General features: G+C 44.7%; 1 protein-coding gene across 1 annotated transcript in view; it reads left to right on the forward strand.

Moving 5' to 3' along the window:
- The first annotated feature begins 2,032 nt into the window (after positions 1 to 2,032).
- The window catches only part of TMEFF1 (transmembrane protein with EGF like and two follistatin like domains 1), a 124,170-nt gene continuing 108,015 nt past the window's right edge, over positions 2,033 to 18,187 (forward strand). Inside the window, exon 1 of the mRNA XM_086740484.1 lies at positions 2,033 to 2,332. Within this exon, the coding sequence (XP_086596610.1) occupies positions 2,098 to 2,332 (235 nt within the window). The 5' untranslated portion in view covers positions 2,033 to 2,097. The remainder of the gene's footprint in view (positions 2,333 to 18,187) is intronic.

Here is an 18,187-nt window from a genome sequence, read left to right on the forward strand (position 1 = left end):
GTGAGATCTGGTCATATGAAAAGCAAATTGGCTGTATGAGAAAAGGTAGTTTTGGAAGAAACGGGGAGAGACTACCTCCATTGCAAAGACTGGCAATTCTTTGTGAAAAACTGCTATATATTCCACATCAGCTATGCTGAAGAAAGTTGAATTCAAATTGTATCTAGAGCAGAAAAATCTGAGCTACAGAGGCCCTGTGTTACAGGAGGAGACTAACAAAACCTACTGATTGGCTAGACAAGTTGAGAGTGGCTATGGCTGCTGCCCATAAATATATTATAATGCAAGGGAAAGAGAAATGCTTAACTGAAACACTGTATGGCACAAGAACAAGTGGGTATGAACTGGTCTTGAACGCATTCAGGCTGGGCGCTAGAAGGAGCTTTCTAACAAAGAGATGAGGGAAGTTCAGGTCCAGCCCTCCACGCAGAAGTGCAGGAAAACAGCACCTTTAATGTAAGATGGATCAAGTTGTGTTTATGGAATGGGTTGTATGAATTATTTCCCCCTACAACAGCAAAATACTACCTTCAAAACCCAAGATCTGTGCTAATCCCATGGCCTAAAGCTCCAAAAGGTTTACCTGCTTAGCAGACCAGATTTGCAATATGCAGATCAAAGCAAGCTTTAAACAACCCGGCCAACGTACCTCGGCAGCCCAGTTACAGCAGAACAGGCTCCGCGCGAGTGAACGTGCCTCACCTTGCCGAGGGACAGAGGTCTTCTGACATCTAGCATCACTGCTAGCAAAAGGAGCAAGTAATTACGGAAGAACGTGTAGCTGGCAGAGGCAGTCGGTGTTGAACTGCGTATGCCAAAAGGAAATTGCTTGCTCAGTCTTACAGGACTTACCTCTTCGCCGTATTTAAAAAGACAACAATCTGACTGTACATATCTTACCACTGCGCCTACCCAAAGCTTACTGCGGGATTTATGGCCTTATTCTTGACTGCTCCGGTTAACAAACTCCTCGAAGATCTCCTCACACCAGTGCTGCACCTTAGAGCCGTCCAGTGGCACAAGACAGCAGAGAGACCAAGGAAACGGGCAGTTCTTGTTCCTGAAAAACAAATGGTTTGTACAGTGGATTAAAAAACTTGCACGCAATGTGAGTGACAACAGAGACAGGAAAAATTCTTGTTGGATGTAAAGCATTGTCCTGTGTTTTCCCCGGGTAAAAATGATAACAGTACTGTCAATTTACACAAAGCTTTCAGCCATGCAGCAAGACGCTGAGGGTCTGCACTCAAGACACCCCGTACCCGTGCCGTGCTTCTGACCCTCTGGAGCATCCCTATCCATGTAAGGGACTGGAAAACCCCTGGGTAATAAAATCACCGTTACAAAAGTCACTGCCGCCACTGTAAACATATTTATTTGCTCGGACGGGTACCAACACTCCCGCTTCCGTTCGGTAAAAATTAAACCCAACCGTTACCATTAATCAATAGCAGAGATGCTCTCATTGCTTTCCTCCCCATCCCCGCTCACGCCGGCTGATCGGGGAACAACAAACCACCTCGTGGGGTGACAAGCGACCTGCCAGCCCCCCTCCCCTTCCCCGCCGCCCCCGGGGACCCGCTCTGCCTTCATTCACCCATCAACCTCCCCCCGCCCGCTCCCCTCGGGGGCGGCCCCGCCGTGCGGGCGGGCGCTGCCACCACCGCCGAGCCGGGAGAAGCCCCTCACCTCCCCGCCGGTCCCGGGGGAGGGGGCTGCCATCACGTGTGCTTCCTCCCCCTCCTCCTCCTCCTCCTCCTCCTCCCCCTCCTCCCCATCCGCGGCGGCGGCGGCAGCAGCAGCAGCCGCCTGGGCTCCGCTCCCTTTGTTGCAGGCGGGGAGCGGCGGCGCTGCCGGGCGCCGCGCACAAAGGAGCGGGGGCCGGGGGGGCGAGGCGGCCCCGCCGGCGGCCGAGGCGCGGAAGCGGCCGCCGCCACCGCCGGGGCCAGCCCTGCCCGCGGCCGGGGGGAGGCGGAGGAGGAGGAGGAGGAGGCGGAGGAGGAGGCGGCCGCCGCGGCGCGGGGGGATGCTAAAGGTGCGCTCCGGCCCGGCGGAGAAAGGACGGTCCCGCCCGGGCGGCGCCACCGGCTCCGGTTGATGCTGCTGCGGGCCTGCCGCCGCCGCCATCCCGCTGCCGCTGCTCCTCGGCCGCCCCTCGCCATGCTGGGAGAGAGCCCGGCCGCCGCCCCGGCCGGACCCCCCCGGGGGCTGTGCTACACCTCGGCCCTGCTGCTGCTCGCCCTCTCCGCGCTGCCCGCCGGCCGCGCCTCCCACCCCCTGCCCGGCTCCGAGTGCCAGGGCGGCGGCAAGGGGAAAGGCATCAACTGCTCAGGTAATGCCCCGCCGGGCTCCCGCCACCACCCGCGCGGTGCGGGCAGCCCACGCGTGGACGGGGGGGGGGGGGGGGGGGGCGAGGGGCTGAGCGCGGCGCCCCCCGCCCCAGCTCCTCCCGGCCCGGCCCGGCCCGGCGGAAAACAAAGGAGCGGCGCCCGCCCCGGCCCCCGGTGCGGCGGCGAGAGTCCCTTTTCCGGGGGCGGAGGGCAGCCGCCTCTCCAGGGGCTCCCCGCCGAAAGGAAAGAAGGAGTTTGCTGCCGTCTCCTCGGCTTTTGTTGTGTCCTGTCCCCCGTCCCCCCCCTCCTCCCTCTACCCCTCCCCGCTCTCCCGGCAGGTGCGAACCGGCCGCCCCGGGGTCTGCCCGCCGCCGCCACCCGGCCCCGTCCCACCGCAAACGGAGGGGGAAGAGGAGGGGGAGGCAGCCGTGAGCGCAGCCCCTCAGCCCCCCCCCCACCCGCTGTGCCTTGGGTCTCCCTCTGTTCCCGTTCGCAGCCCGGACCCGGCGTGGATTCGCTCTGGGTGAGGTGTAGGCAGCAATAACGCTCCGTGATGGGGGCTGAACCGGCTTTTTAGGGATTTTGTTTTGCCTGTTGTGGTTGCATGGCGGGAGAAGGGTGCGTTACGTCTGCCCATCCTGTGCGTTCGTGGGCGCTGCTGTGGCACCGCTCCGACCGAGGCGAATTGGTTTGGCGTGACAGCGGCACGTTTTACCTGGGGGGATGTCGTGTTTTCAAAGTAGAGCAAAGTAAACCCGCACAATATGAAGTTTACAGTTTGTTAGAAGGACTTGTTTTTCGCCTGCAACTAATATTTTAGGAAAGGGATTTTTTTTTTTTAATTCATTTTTTTTTTTCTCTGAAAAATCGCTGCTTTGTGAAGCGAGGGGTGGGTCCCGGTGCGAGGATGGCCGGGGAGCGCCGCGCCGAGCGCCTTCTCCAAGGTGATGAAGGTTTCGTGCCCTCAGCTCGCAGACCCCTGCTCCCGTTGTCCCCAGCGGGGTCTGGAAGGAGAATTTCCACCTTGGGAGGTACCTCCCGGGCTAGGGTCCCCTGCTTTCAAGAAGCGAGTGAACAGAACAGCACTCTTTCTCCCAGCTGCGTTTTACAGTAGGGATAATGCTGCTAAAGCCAGTGATCAAATTTGTGGACTGGCAAACTGTGGCAAAATAATTTTGCAATACAATAAACCCAACTGCTCTTTGCTCTAGGCATCCTCAGCTGTTCATCATTTTAGCCAGCTAGATGTCTACTGTGTTAGTGTGTGACACCACAATGCTACTGTTTTACTGCTGCCTGACTTTTTCATTCCATTTGTATGAATATCATGGTTAGTTTTAAAGAGAGGTTAATAGGTTAATATGTCACTGGCGTTAGCGGCTTACCCATCAGAGACGTGTGGGTCATCAGACCTCGGCATGTGCATAAATCAGTGGGATTAAATATGGAAGGCTGATGAAATATGTGAGGAAGTTTCTAAGATAATGTGGAACACGCAGATACCGTTATTTAGAAACCATCATGGAAAGAGGGCTTTCCAACCTGGAATTAGAAAACCGTATGCTATATCAAAGACATTCAGAATGATTTGGTTCTACTAAAAATAGGCAGAAGCAAATATATGTGCTATATATGTACTTATGGCAGGCACTGTTTTTAGTTTAACTACAAAAATACAGAAGGAGCATGTCATTTAAAAACGCAGTAGTCAGATTCTGCTATGTGTTAAGTGTTTCAGGCAAAACCACAGCATTTCAGTTCTCAACATGAAGTTTGAAAGAACAAATATCAATGTGTAATATCTGGGACAGATTTTCCCCTCGCTTACTTCTGCATAGCTTCGTTAACTTTTACTGGACAAGCTACTCCCTGCAAAAGATGAGTTTTCTAGATTTACTCGTGGGGCCAGACGTGGGCATTAGCACTTTTCTCAGTGGACTGCTACCATGTACCTTGCTATTTATACTGAAAGTTAAACTTAGGAACACTGTTACTACTTTTTCCTCAAACATTTTGACTCTCTAAATACTTGGAGAAGCAAAATTCTTCTCTCCTCTGTTATTTTGTCATTTTAATATTTGCATCAGGTTGACCTGCAGCCCTAGAAGAGTTTCTTACACTTTTGGGGATGGTTTCTGAGCTTGTAACACTTTATCATCACTAGATCATGTGGCTACCTTTATTTTTTGTCAAATTTTTAGGAAACGCTGAACTCATCTCCTTTATTACTCCAGAATATACTGCTTAAGAAACAGTTTTCTGTAGCAGAAGAATGTTGCAAGAGGGAGGACACAGGCAGACCGCATGAAAATTAAGATAGCTTTTTCAGCCTTGATTCTGCCCCTTCGGCACATGCATTGCTGTTCAGTCTTTTGTTAAATTGTGATATAATTGCATCATCCCTGGGCAAGGGAAGAACATGAGGGAAAGGCTGTGGATGTTGTCTACCTAGACTTTAGTAAAGCCTTTAACACCGTTTCCCACTTCATTCTCCTGGAGAAACTGGTTGCTCATGGCTTGGATGGGTGTACTCTTCACTGGATAAAAAACTGGGTGGCTGGCCAGGCCCAAAGAGTTGTGGTGAATGGAGTTAAATTCAGTTGGCAGCCGGTCGCAAGTGGGGTTCCCCAGGGCTCAGTGCTGGGGTCATTTCTCTTTAATATCTATATCAACGAGCTGGACTAGGGGATTGAGTGAGTGCTCCCTCAGTAAGTTTGCAGATGACACCAAATTGGGCAGGAGTGTCGATCTGCTTAGAGGTAGGAAGGCTCTACAGAGGGATCTACAGGCTGGATCGATGGGCCAAGGCCAATTGTGTGAGATTCAATAAGGCCAAGTGCTGGCTCCTGCACTTGGGTCACAACAACCCCATGCAACACTACAGGCTTGGGGAAGAGTGGCTGGAAAGCTGCCTGGCTGAAAGGGACCTGGGGGTGCTGGCTGACAGTGGCTGAACATGAGCCAGCAGTGTGCCCAGGTGGCCAAGAAGGCCAACAGCATCCTGGCTTGTATCAGGAACAGTGTGGCCAGCAGGAGTAGGGAAGTGATTGTCCCCCTGTACTCAGCATTGAGTGAGGCCACACCTCAAATACTGTGTTCAGTTTTGGGCCCCGCACAACAAGAAGGACATTGAGTTGCTGGAGCACATCCAGAGAAGGGCAACGAAGCTGGTGAAGGGTCTGGAGAACAAATCCTATGAGGAGTGGCTGAGGGAACTGAGGTTGTTTAGCCTGGAGAAGAGGAGGCTGAGGAAGACCTTCTCGCTCTCTATAACCATCTGAAAGGAGGCTGTAGCGAGGTGGGTGTTGGTCTTTTCTCCCAAGTAACAAGTGATAGGATGGATGTGCTTAGGGACCTGGTTTAGTGGTGGATTTGGCAGTACTAGGTTAATGGTTGGGTTTGGTGATCTTAGAGGTTAATTGACGATGTGGACTTGTTTGTCTCTGTTCACCTGTCAATTCATACTTTGCTAGCCTAGGAAAATTGAAATAGCCCCATTTTATCCAGAATGAGGTAAAATATAAGTTGATGTTTCTTTCTGGAAAGAGAATCTTAGAGTTGATTTTTTAGGGATGTTATATTATTCCCACTGCTACCTGTAGTAATCTTCTGTAACATTTCTGGTACTCATTGACTGTCTATGAGTAGGGTGACCTGATGCTTGCTTCTCTGTTCAGGCTATAAGACAGTTGTGTCCTTAATAAAGGCTGTGAACTACAGGGAGTTATTAAGCATCCCGAGTGTAAAGGTAAGTACAAAATGTAGTTAGTTCATGAGCTCCTAATCCGCCGGTACTCTCGAGTGACACACACTGCTCGTGGGCATCTTCAGTTTCAGTTTCAGTCCAGTTTAATCTCCGGTGTGAGATATGCTCCGGTCACACGTGTGACAGCCACAGGGGTTGCAATTTGATCATAACTGACCAAATGCTGAGAACTTCGATGAGAGGGACACAGACTTAACTAGAGAGATTGCTCAGTGCATTGGTTTGGATTTGATTTTGATTCACAGAGGTATGTTTCTGTTGGTAAGCCTTTCAGCTTGCTGCTCCTTCATGTGATAAAGTATGCTTTTTTGGGACGATTCCACACACCTCCTATGAGTCTCATAGGCTATATGCTGCCCCCGGTTTCTTAAATTCTCTTTGAGTGACGTGAGTAAAGATAAAATTGTTTCAGGATAGCTTACTGAGGATTGAATGAGGTCAAGGAAAAATTAAGGACACCTTCTCTTTCACAGAATTCCTCTTCTGAGGGGTATGAATGCTTCTCTTTTACACAGTCATAACACGTCTGAAATAGTTTATAGATAACAGTAGATGGAAATTACCCATCAGGGAGAGGGAAGGGGATGGAGTGACAAAGGAAAGTATCCGTCCTGTGATAGGGTGATGGCTGAGTGTATGATGGGCTGTTTATAGAGCATGGAAGCACAAGCTGTCAAAAAGCTTGTAAATTTTTAGGCAGAAGAGCAGAGAAAGCTATAGTGGAGCCATCTTTCACCATATATACACTATCTCAACTTTCAATATGCTTTAGAGAAATGTTTTCTGCCCTAAAATAACTCATGGAGTAAATTAGACAAACAGAGAATGTGGAAATGATAGAAAAAAGAGGTGAAGCAGAGAACGTGGTAAGCCAACAAGAGTAGAACAAGCACAAACAACTCATGTCTTTTGATATTTTAAAATGTGGTAGGATGAGAGGGCAGGGGTAGATATCGTCAATGGGACAAAAGCAACTGAAGGCTGAACAACAGAGTGGATCCTGAAGAAGGATGGGAGTGGAAGGTGTTGGCTGGTACACGAGCAGAAGGGAGCAAGGAAGCATTATGAGAAAAGATAGAGAGCTGAGAGTGGGAGCAACTCACTGTGGGTGGACAAGGGCGGTAAGAACTGGCTGCATCATATGCTTTTGTTTTAAAGCATGCTTTTTTTTGCCTTGTGTGAACAGTGTTTTAGAGAAAGAAGAGTTAGGAAGGGCAGAGAAAGTGAGCAAGATGAGAAAGAGGACATCCAGTTTAAATGCAGATAAGGCAGGAACATGATCATAAGTCTGTGTAGTATAACAACAGAAGAGAAAAATCACATTAATTATTGATCATTGCACACACCCAAGGAGGAAGCAGTGCATTTAAACTGTGGCTACGGTCACTGTTACTGGAGATGCATGTGGTACCACAGAGAAATAATACCCCTTTTTGTCTCGTCCTTGCTCCTATCTAATTTCCACCATCGACGAAAGTGGTCTCATTCAGAATTTGCAAATCTTTTTCCTCAGCATCTCTTGCTGAGGTTGTCATTCCCCCATATCCTTGATGTACAGCAGAGGCTGTTTGATTAGGGACTCTTTGTTTCCATTACTTTGTTAGATACTATCGAGTTTGTCCTCTAGACCCTCTAGCAGGGATGCCTGTGCATCCCTGCTATTGCTGGATACCAGTGCTAGCAGAAGAGACGTAGCATGCACATTTCAAGAAAGAAATTGCCTGCTCAGGTCTTGGCTGTGTAGCACTTTGATGTGGTGTATGTAACATGTTCGAACCTGCTGTAATCAAGGACTAGAAATTAAGAACGTATCTTCTGCTTCCTGTGTGCAGGCTACCAGTGGTGCACTCTTGTTCAGTGCTTGACAGCTTGTGGGAATGGTGGGGAATGGCAAAATCTGAGGTCACGCAGGCCAAACCAAAGCAGGGGAGTACTTGCAATATGTTACCTCGGCAGGACACCATCTCTGCTCGAACGTTACACTTGCCTTTGCCAACTCAGCTTCCTTCCAAAAGGGTTTGACAGTGGCAGAATGGGACACTGAGAACTGTAAAAGTGCTAAAAACCTAAATGAACAAGGCTATGGTAGGGTTAGAAACACAACATTTGGGGCATAAGCTCCAAACACCTAAGGAAGCAGTTTCCTAGGGAGGTGATTATTCGATCACCTTTGCAACAGTCTCTTTCTCAGAAGCATCTAAGATACATCAGCACTGAGGAGAAGGCACACTTTCAAAAATGCTGTCTGTAGTTATTGACAAATTATGGTTTTAGGGCTCAAACCAGGATGAACTGTCACTATTTTAAGGCATGTTACCCATTATGTGTGAGCTGTTGTACCTGAAAACGTCACCTTTTTCCTTAGGATAAGAAGGAGTCTAAACCTGTTTGTATCTGCTACATCTATACTGTGAGGTGAAGACTTGAGTTTGTGAGTGGGTTGGACAAAATTAGTTTTGTGTATGCTCTTTCTCACTCTGAGCTCGTCTGTTGTCTGATGCTTGAGTCCAGACTGTGCCCTCTATGGCGAGGAAGACCTGAACACAAGCAAGGAGCTCCCTGGGCCCAGCCTGGCTGCCTGCGCCCAGTCCACGTGACAAATGTGAACACGGATTTGGGAGGATATAAACCTCAGGCACTGCCAGTCTCTGCGGCTCAGCCTTGGTTTGTGCTCGGGCTCAGTGGGGACTCTGTGAACCAGAATCAGATGTGACCTCAGGACTGGCTTTCATCTGTGCTTATCTGCTGGAACAGACATACCCTTTGTGGTTTTTGTGAAGAGTAAGAGGCTGAGGGTTTTTTTTTTGGTGTATCAAACAATTTGTGCTAAAGATATCAAACCACACTGACAAGACTGTAAAGGCCGGGGATGGAAGAGATGTGCAGGTTCAGGTAAATTAGCCTAACTATTTTAGGAAATACACATCTTTTTATGTTTGCATAGATGAACTTGATCTGAAATGGTATACGGGACTAGAATAATTTGTTATTTTATCTAAGATACTATGACTTACATTCCCATAAATGAATTATAACAGTCAAGCCAAATAAACTGTGATACGTGTTTGTGCCGATTGAACTTCTGAAGTAAATGATCTAGACTCAGTCAGGTTACATATCACTTTGAGAAACTATCGTAAGGCACGAATATAAATCAACTATAAGTAAAAAGTAAAAACAAGGATTAAAGAGAAATTAAAACTCAGACGGTAACATGGACATATTTGTTTCCCTTTAGTGTAATTACCAAGACATGAAATGTCCTTGCACTACAATTTCTTATGCTGATTAAAGAGCCAAAAGGTAATTAAAGTAGAATTGAAAGTGTCAGAATAGCAGAAAATAATCTTGTAACAGGTGTCACTCCATCATTGTCACTAGCGGGAACCGGTAACATGATGGAACCATCGAAGCTTGACTGAAGGGACTGCACTGAATCCAATTTCTTCATCATTTTTTGAAAAGGTGGAAAAGAGGAACTATATTTATTGTGGGAAATATTGCCAGAAAACATTCTTTCTGTACCAAGACTGCTCTGATAATTCCTGTTAAAGAGAGAACAAGAAATGTCTGTCTTTATTAAGAGCAGTCTGGCCCTTTTCTTGCTATTGATGTAAGGATAAGTATTTTGTACTTAGAGGCTGCTGGTTTTCTTCTAGAGTTGGCAGTAGACTGGATAAAGGGGAGAGTTAATATTTACTTGGATTTGAAAACAAAAGAAGCTGTGGTCAAGGTCTTTGAGTACATAAGTATGAAAGCAGAGAATCCCACAGACATTGACAGGAGGCTCGATTTACCCTTTTCCAATAAAGAGATTATCACATTCCACCATTGATCCATCAACTGAAAGTGCCTGTGACATCTCCAGCCCGTGGTCAGACTTCGGTGACTGTCCACAAAGCAGATAGTGGCCGTAATTCCCAGAATAACAGTAGCTGTAACATTTGGGGAAGAAGAAACGCTGAGCACCAGGGATGTTGAAAAAGGATCTATTCTTCTGACTCCATAGACTACTGTTTATTCTCCTTGATAAGTCCCTACAGATGCTGTGGAACCCAAGTGGAGATAGAGAACATGTTGGCATTTTGGAGGTGAAAGCCTGTCTTTTTCTAAGCATTCTGTAATATTAAATAGAGCTGAAGACCAAGGAAGTTCTTTATAAATTATTCTTTAAAAAATCATTCTATCCCAAGAATAGCTTTAGATAATAAGAAAATTATAATTAAATAACATACTGTAAACTAAATAGTCCTCTCTAATTGCTGTAGTTTATTCTTAGATCATATTGCAATTCTAACATTTTAGAAATATAGAGAAATACAGAAAGAAAAAGAGAAAGAGTTTGAGAGAGTGGAGTTGTATTCTTTGGAGCTCCTGAGTGTGTAGAGAAGGGCTTCTTTGATTAAATCAATCCATAGTAAATTTTATTTTATGAAAACATTTCTTGGCAGAATGGGTCTTCTTTGTGTGATATTTTTCTTCCAGAAAAGGATAAGAAGATACAGACAGAATCTGGTTAGGAATAAGTTCAGCAATCAAAACTGTGATCTGATGAAATTAAAGTTTCCTGAAGAACCCGAAATCTGTCCCTTTGTCTTGATGAACACCGACAGTCTATCTTAAGTTCTAGTTTAGTTCACAGGTGGCTTCAAGGGGATCTGAGAGCAGAATTATTTCGTCTTCTATTATTAGGTAGATACATAGTGGTGCCATTAGTTGTTGAAATATTTGGGATTTATTTGTCATATGCTCTCCAATTTATTTATTTGTTTGTTTTTAAAAAGAAAAAATATAACGTAATTTTTTTTTTCACTTGAAGATTCTTACCAGGGAACCTTTGTCTTCCTTGGAGTGGGGAGTAAGGTGCCAGTGGAGCTCTTTGCTAGAAGAGTACCTGGAGGACTTCTATTCTTGCTACTCAGTTACATCTCCAGACCTGGCTGGGTGTGGGCTGGGAGACTGACCAAGCTCTGCATACATTTACATATGTATCGCTGATGTGAAATTCTCTGTCAAAGAGAGCAATATAATGTGACACAGATACCAATGTTCAATTTTTTTTCAGTTACTGTAAAACTTCCTCCTTGGTCATAGCATGGTTTGTGAGGAGGCAGCGTTTGACTAGCAAATCAAGATTTATTTTAGGATAATTTGAATTCTTATTATAGCAGATAATTTCTAAGGACTGAAAAGACAAGACTTTTCTGATAATAGATTATGTGTTACAGCAACAGTGTTTAAAGGATCTGATTCAAAATAAAATTAAATCCTTGTAATACCTCTCTTTTGACTTAGTATTATAAAAATAGGTTTAGTTGCAATTACAGTCTTGAAACACCCACATTATATAACCGTGTTCAAGCTGGCAAGATCCTCATCCACGCTTCAAAAATAGTGTTAATCAAGATCAGCAGGAAAACATGAGAAAATGAAAGAGAAGAAAATCGGGAACAAGACAGAACTGTCAGTAATTTTTCTGAAGGGACCTGGCTTCTCTCCATAGCTGCCAGCTCCCCCCCAGCCCCTTTCTACCAGGCTGAGACCTCGCTATGCTCCTGTGTGTCTTAAATAGATGCAAAACTCCCTGTGCTTTCATAAGACACATAGAGCATCCCGTGGGGTGCACCTGAAGAAGAGGACAGGTGTGATGTTCTTGGCAAACAGACAAAAGGGTGTTCAGGACATGAAATGGTTCTTCTCAGGTCTGGTCTGGAGGCCAAAACCTCCTGAAATCTGGGTCTCCCTGGCTGCAAAGACTCCGTAGGTGGCCTCATTCCAGCTGCCTGGCTTGCTGGCAGGCGACAGCCGGGTTCCTCAAAGGAAAACCCTGGGGCATCTCCTCTGCCTCACATCAATATCAGTGGATCAATGTGGAAGCAGATGGGGTGAATGGGAACGGCCAGCCAAGTCAGAGAGCTGGATCTGTGCAAACTGTGATTGATCTGCCCTTGATCACCATAGTGTGTTTGAGATGAAAATTAAATACTCAACTTCAGGAGCTCCAATTGCTTTACCCCAGATCCAGCCCTGATTATTTCCCAGACTGGCACATTTCCACCCATCTTCAGGAGTCTGACACATTTCAGTGTTCACCTACTGCTGACCGAAACATCCTGCTTGAAGAAGCGCTTAACCGGTGTAATTTACTAACTCATGAAAGCACTGCATATGATAATAGCAGAAGAAACACACAGCCCCCAATGAAATCATGCTGTCACATCTACTTCCGTAGGACTATAGAAAACCTGTAAACACAAGTATTTCAGCAGCAGGTGAGAAAGTGCTTCATTGCTTAAAGCTGAAGTATACAGAAGAGTTTTACTTGCTCTCCATTCAGAGACTGTTTCACATGCAGATTCACATATGACTACAGAGAGAAAGTGATTAAACATCATTTGCAGAAGTTGTTAGATTTCCTCTAAAATTTTAAAACAAACAAGAATTTTAACAAAAGCAGCATAAAATCTTGAGATATGGGCTAAGTAAAGGTGTCAGTACATTGGCAGAAACTTCCCAAAATGGTTTAGGCATTCAAAATGAGCGAGTGCTTTTGATAACGTAAGTTTTAATCCTTACGGGTGTCCATAAAACACAAGACCAAGATATAAAGTCTTCAGTGGGTTGATGGAGACAGCTCAAACAATGTTTTCAACAGGTATTTCCGTAGAAAGTTTGATAAAGAATTGTGGCTGGATAGCAGTTTGTTGCTCTAAAACTCAGGAAAGCATTGATCTAATTAACTGTTTACATTTTGCTAATTAGTATTGACTCTGATTGTGTGCTGCCTTTATCTGATCCCTCTGGGAGAGGCAGAGGTCAGTGTGTTGTGCCAAACGGGTTCTCCGGGGCAGAGGAGAGCAGCAGAAAATCCTTAGAAAGGCTAAAGAAAGGGACCCCCCTCCCGAGCGATACCGCCATGTGCATATGGGCAGATGAACTGTTACTTTCCTAAAGCACCATGTCCCTCCAGCAGCTTTTCCTTCATCCTCCACCTCTCACAAAAGTTTACCTAGACAATTCTGTGAGGCAGAGTTCCTTTTCTCTGTCTTGATTGGAAGTATAATTTTATGGAAGTATCATTTCAAGGTTATAAAAGTGAAAATAAAATAGGCAGACTCCTGTTGAGGTTGTAGAAATTTTTTCTTGTAGAAAACATGGGTTGGGAAGGCAATTTATTTAGCTGTATTTCTTCTCTGTTTAACTGCAAAGGATGTTCTTTTCTTTGCTTGCGCGGATGTTTACACCTACAAAGAATGTCTTTGCGAAAATAGTTATATGTGTTTGAAATGTGCAAAATTGGTTCTGAGCTGTAAGAAATAGTCTTTTTCACGTCAGAAACCAGTGGCTATGATAGGGATGAAACAAAAATTTTGGCTAGAAAACACAAAGAACAGCTGCCTAGCCTTTTTTTTTTTTTTTTTTTTTAAAGTGAGAAGAGGTTTATCATTATCTCAATGCTCTTTGTTAATACCTCTGTCTGTAATACAGAAGAGTTATCCAGGTGAGAGAACACAACCTGCACATTTGCAAGTAATATTTGTGCTGCTGGCTGAGCAAACAAAGAGGATGACTGGAACCAGACTCAGAATTTGAGTGTTTTGGGTGATTTATCTACCAGATGGTAAATGCAGTCCAATGAAAAAAAAAGTAGTCTGGGAGCAGGGAATCAATCATCCAGCACACTGATCAGCAAAGGGATTTGTGTGTTATAGCAGAAAAATTAATGAGCTGGCAATCCGCTGCAGAGCAGCATTAAACCAAAAAGATACTACAGTGTAATAAAAGAGTCCTCACCCAGAAGACAAAAGAGATGAACATACTGCTTTATTAGACACTTGATAAACCTAATCTAAAGCAGTGTATTAGGTACCAAAATCCTAATATTATTCAAACATAATGATTAAATAGTTCAGTATAAAAATCTGGAAATCAGATCTGATTTAGGAGAGTGAAGTTTTTCACTGCTTTCACATTTGTTTTCCAATACATAGGCTCTTTTGTCATAGGAATTACTTATTCGTATTCTATATTATAGCAATAGATACTTCTATGCTGTTTAAAGTCACAGTACAGTGCATTCAGAATTACCCAATGAAAGATTATAAGATACCAATACTAGCTTTATGCCATAATGATATCTTTCTATAAAAATCTTGAAAATGTGTCCCTAGCCCCTTTTGGTTACTCCGGCTGCAAGAGATCAGAATAGCTTCGCCACCAAAAAGCTCTTGGCTTTTCTCTTATTTGTCATGGGAAGCCGTTGAACCTCCATCTAGAAAAGACTAAGAAAAGGTGGCTCCAGTGCTCAATTTCCACTTTTTAAGGTTGGGTTTTTTTATATTCTAAGGATTACGTGCAGGTTAGGCTCTTTGGGAAATGACACCGTGTACAGGCTGCTTCTGCAGGGAGGAAGGGCAGCAGCAGGGTCTGGCCATGCTGGTGTGGGGTCACGTGGCAGAGGTGGAAAATCTAGCTGTGGGTCCCCTCTCAAGCTTGAGGCATCAGAGGTCCTTCTGTGACTGCAATTAGCCGAAAGAAGCAGGTTGGAAAATACTTCTTTTCTAGTATGGAAAGCTACCTGAAACTTCTGTTATGTGTCCTCTGCAAGTAACTGCTTTTATTTCTGAAATGAGCCAAGGAGATAGGAAACCTTAATGCTGTGCTGTCCTCTGATTTTGGCCTTTTCTTGTTTGGTTTGGTTTCTTTCTTGGAGGTGGGGATTGGTAGGTTGGTGAACAGCTAGCAGAACACACAACAAAAATTTCCAATGTCCCTGTATGTCATGCAAATATAATCCCCAAATTGTCTTTCACCTAGTATTTCCTACTTGGATTTGGTTTTTTTTTTGTTTGTTCGTTTGGTTTTTTTTGTTTGTTTTAAATGATTTCTGGAGAACGAGTTCTACAAAGACCAGGGAAAGGAGCTGACAGTCTGGCTATCTAAACAGTAGAGTGAAGCCTGCTACCTAGGAAGTTTTTCCAGAAGTGCTAACCACTGCTTAAAATCCACAAAAGCTTCTTGTTCATGGTCCCTGTGAAAAACAGATTTCTCTATGTACACAGTATGCAGTAAGAACCTGCAAATATTGATCTTGTACAACTGTACAGATTAGAGGTGTAAAAACAGTGATTTTCCATAGACTTGTAGGAGCTGCAGCCGAGCCCACATGAAAGTGATGGACTCGATTGCCTACGTTTCTATGAGCCACAAAGAAGTGTTTGCCTTAAAATTATGCAGAGCATGTAAAAGTAGTTTCTGGAGCTGTGCTGGATTATACTTACACAGCTCCAGTGCTAATCAAGTTCAGCCTGGGTGTAAATAGGACCTGTGCCTCAGTGTTTATGTATCTCAGGGCTGAAATTGGCCTTTTATTTCATTTCAGTTGTATGCGTGTGAGACACAGGGCAGAATTTAGTCATGTGCATATTTACATGTAGGTTTTTTTTTCCTCCTGCTGAATTTATATGACAGTGGTTTTTTTCTGCCATTTTGGATGTGCGCAGCACTGTTAAAGATGGCTGACCAAGGCTGTGGCCTGAGAGTGCCTGCGGCCCTGCATTCAAACAGAAAATGCAGATTACGTTCTGACTGGCAGCGAGGCAAGGCCTATCAGCGCCACAGTGGCAAGATGATTCAGAGCAGGGGTGATAAGGAGTCTGTGGTCCAGGCCTTGTGCCCCTCCTCACCCTGTTCCCCCTGGCCTGGCCGGCTGTGCCTGGGGAGAGGATGGGGCTCTGCTCCTTGTTTGCCTGGCCAGCTGTTGGAGGATGCCTGGCAAAGTCAAGGTGTCCTTTGCAGGGTCTAGGTGAGGGCAAAATGAGAGCCAGCAAGTCAAAAGTGCCTTGATTCTCTGCTGTACACATGGTAATAGCAGCCAATTTTTGGCAATTAGGAAGCCTCGCTCAAGAGCGGTAAGCTGACACCAGGCATATTTTGGCAGGGTGTCTGCTAGCTGCGCTTCTCAGCCCCGGGAACTGCAGGAAAGACAACTCAGGAGCTGGCTAATCCGCTGTCACATTTGCCGAGGGAATCCCCAGCAGGGAACCGTGAATAATTTCCACCTGCTTCATACTATCTGAGTGGCACAACGGGAACGGGGGGAGGCGGATGAATATATTGAGGAGAGGTGACCTGCTGTCTGTCCTTTAAATAAGGTTTATTTCTTAGTCCAAAACACGGGGCATCACAGGTCTAGTGGCTTTGCCCGGCTTGCCGATGCGGCAAGCTGCAGAGATGTCATCAGCTCCGAGCAAGCTTGAGTTCATCAGTTCTCTGCAAACTTGGTGTCTCTGCCAGCCCTGTGACAGCCATCGCTGTAAGAGACGATGAGGTGGGAGAGCATGCCTTGCTGCGTGGACGCCGTGCTGCAGCCTGACTGTAAACTCCTGGCCCCTGAAAATCCTTTAAAGGCTGGAAAAGGGAGTTAGCAGGAGCTTTGGGAATTGTGTTTCTCCTGTTTCAGTAAGGATAAACGAGCAGGCAGAGAGGAATTATTAGCTATAGATTTAGCTGACAAGAGTGTGTATAGGAGAAAAACGTGTTTCAGTAAGCTGAGCAGCTCCCTGGTGGTGATTTGTTTTTTAGAGGTGTAATATAGTTGTTAAAGTTTGAAAGGAACAGAGCTGGTGGCTCAGGTCCTTCCTGGTTTCTGTAACTTACTGGAATTACCGGAATTCATTAAGAAACCAGAATGATCAACCAGGGGCTTGTTTGTTTGTTTTCTCCCCATGACTTTTATGTGGCTGGTTATTTTGTTACTTTTCCGACTGTTTAATTACAGTTTTCAAAACTAGCCCTAAATAGCATAGTGTATGGGTGTTTGGAGGAGAGAGTTTATGCAAACCTAATTATGCTCCAGCACCATTCATACTGCTTATGTTTCAGGGATATTACCCAAGACTTAATTTATTTCCTTTCTCTGTATACAAAATAGGAATCTAATTCTATTTTTGCAAAGGTATGTGTATCATAAGAATGCACTGTAATGATCTTTTAATTTATAGATCTGTTAAAGGATTTTAATGAGACTGAACTGCAAAAGGAAACTGAGGAGTTTTTTACTAATTTGGAAAATACCAGATTTAACTATTACATTTTAATATCTTACATGGAAAATACTCTCTTGTTGGAATTAGCCCCTATATAATATTCTGAAAATAAAAAGGTACTTCGTCTTTCTTTTGAAATCAGTAACTACTTAAGATATTTTTATAAATTCTTGATTTCTGATGTGCACTGGCAGGCTCTGTGGGGACCAGAGGTATGATTCCCTCTAATTAAGTTTTGAAGTGTATCCCCGTTGTTTCCTTCTTGAAAAGGTTCGTAGTTTTAGAACATTCAGTGCTGGCACTAAAATCTTTCAGACCACAAATACTGCAGCAGCCTTTAATTTTATTTGGTTTTTTTTTTGGATAACTCACCTTTTCAAATAAGTCAATGTTTCGTTTCCTATATCTAGTTAAATTCAGTAACTTACTTAGAAATAGGTGTTTCTTTCTGCGCTTTTAAATAAAAGGTAATATTCCCACAAAAGAGCTTGTCATACACTCTGACTGTCATGCTGATAGTCTGTCATCTACATGGCTGGAAGAGATCTCCCATGGCATCGAGCCTCCTTGGTCACTATTTCTGCGGTCAAGCCTTCTCCACAGAATCGCCCATTTCTTTCTGATTGTCCCCACTATTGGCTTAAGTGTGTCTTACCAATGGAATTTAAATCTTTGTTTAAAAAAAAAAGGCGTAATATGCAGTTTATATTAAAAAAATAGAATAAAGACAGCAGATATTAGGGACATTATTGTAAATATCCTTACAATAATCTTGCTCTTATAACTTCTGTGTTCAGAAATTTCCCACCGCAGGAAGATAACCATTTTTTGAATGTGTTTTAAAAAATCTCTAACACTTACACATGGACTAGACTAGCCTGAAAACTGCTTTACATGTTTTTTTGTGTTAATTAGACTTTAAGTTTGGGTGGAAACTTGGATGTTGTGAAAATAATGGATTAGGATAATTAGGTTTTTTATATAGAACTTGATATGTAGCGGTCTTCCAGTACCGAAAGGTGGCTTGCAAGAAAGATGGGGAG

The sequence above is a fragment of the Chlamydotis macqueenii genome, chromosome 2 (assembly GCF_036417535.1).
Source record: "Chlamydotis macqueenii isolate bChlMac1 chromosome 2, bChlMac1.mat, whole genome shotgun sequence".
In the NCBI taxonomy this organism is placed as follows: domain Eukaryota; kingdom Metazoa; phylum Chordata; class Aves; order Otidiformes; family Otididae; genus Chlamydotis; species Chlamydotis macqueenii.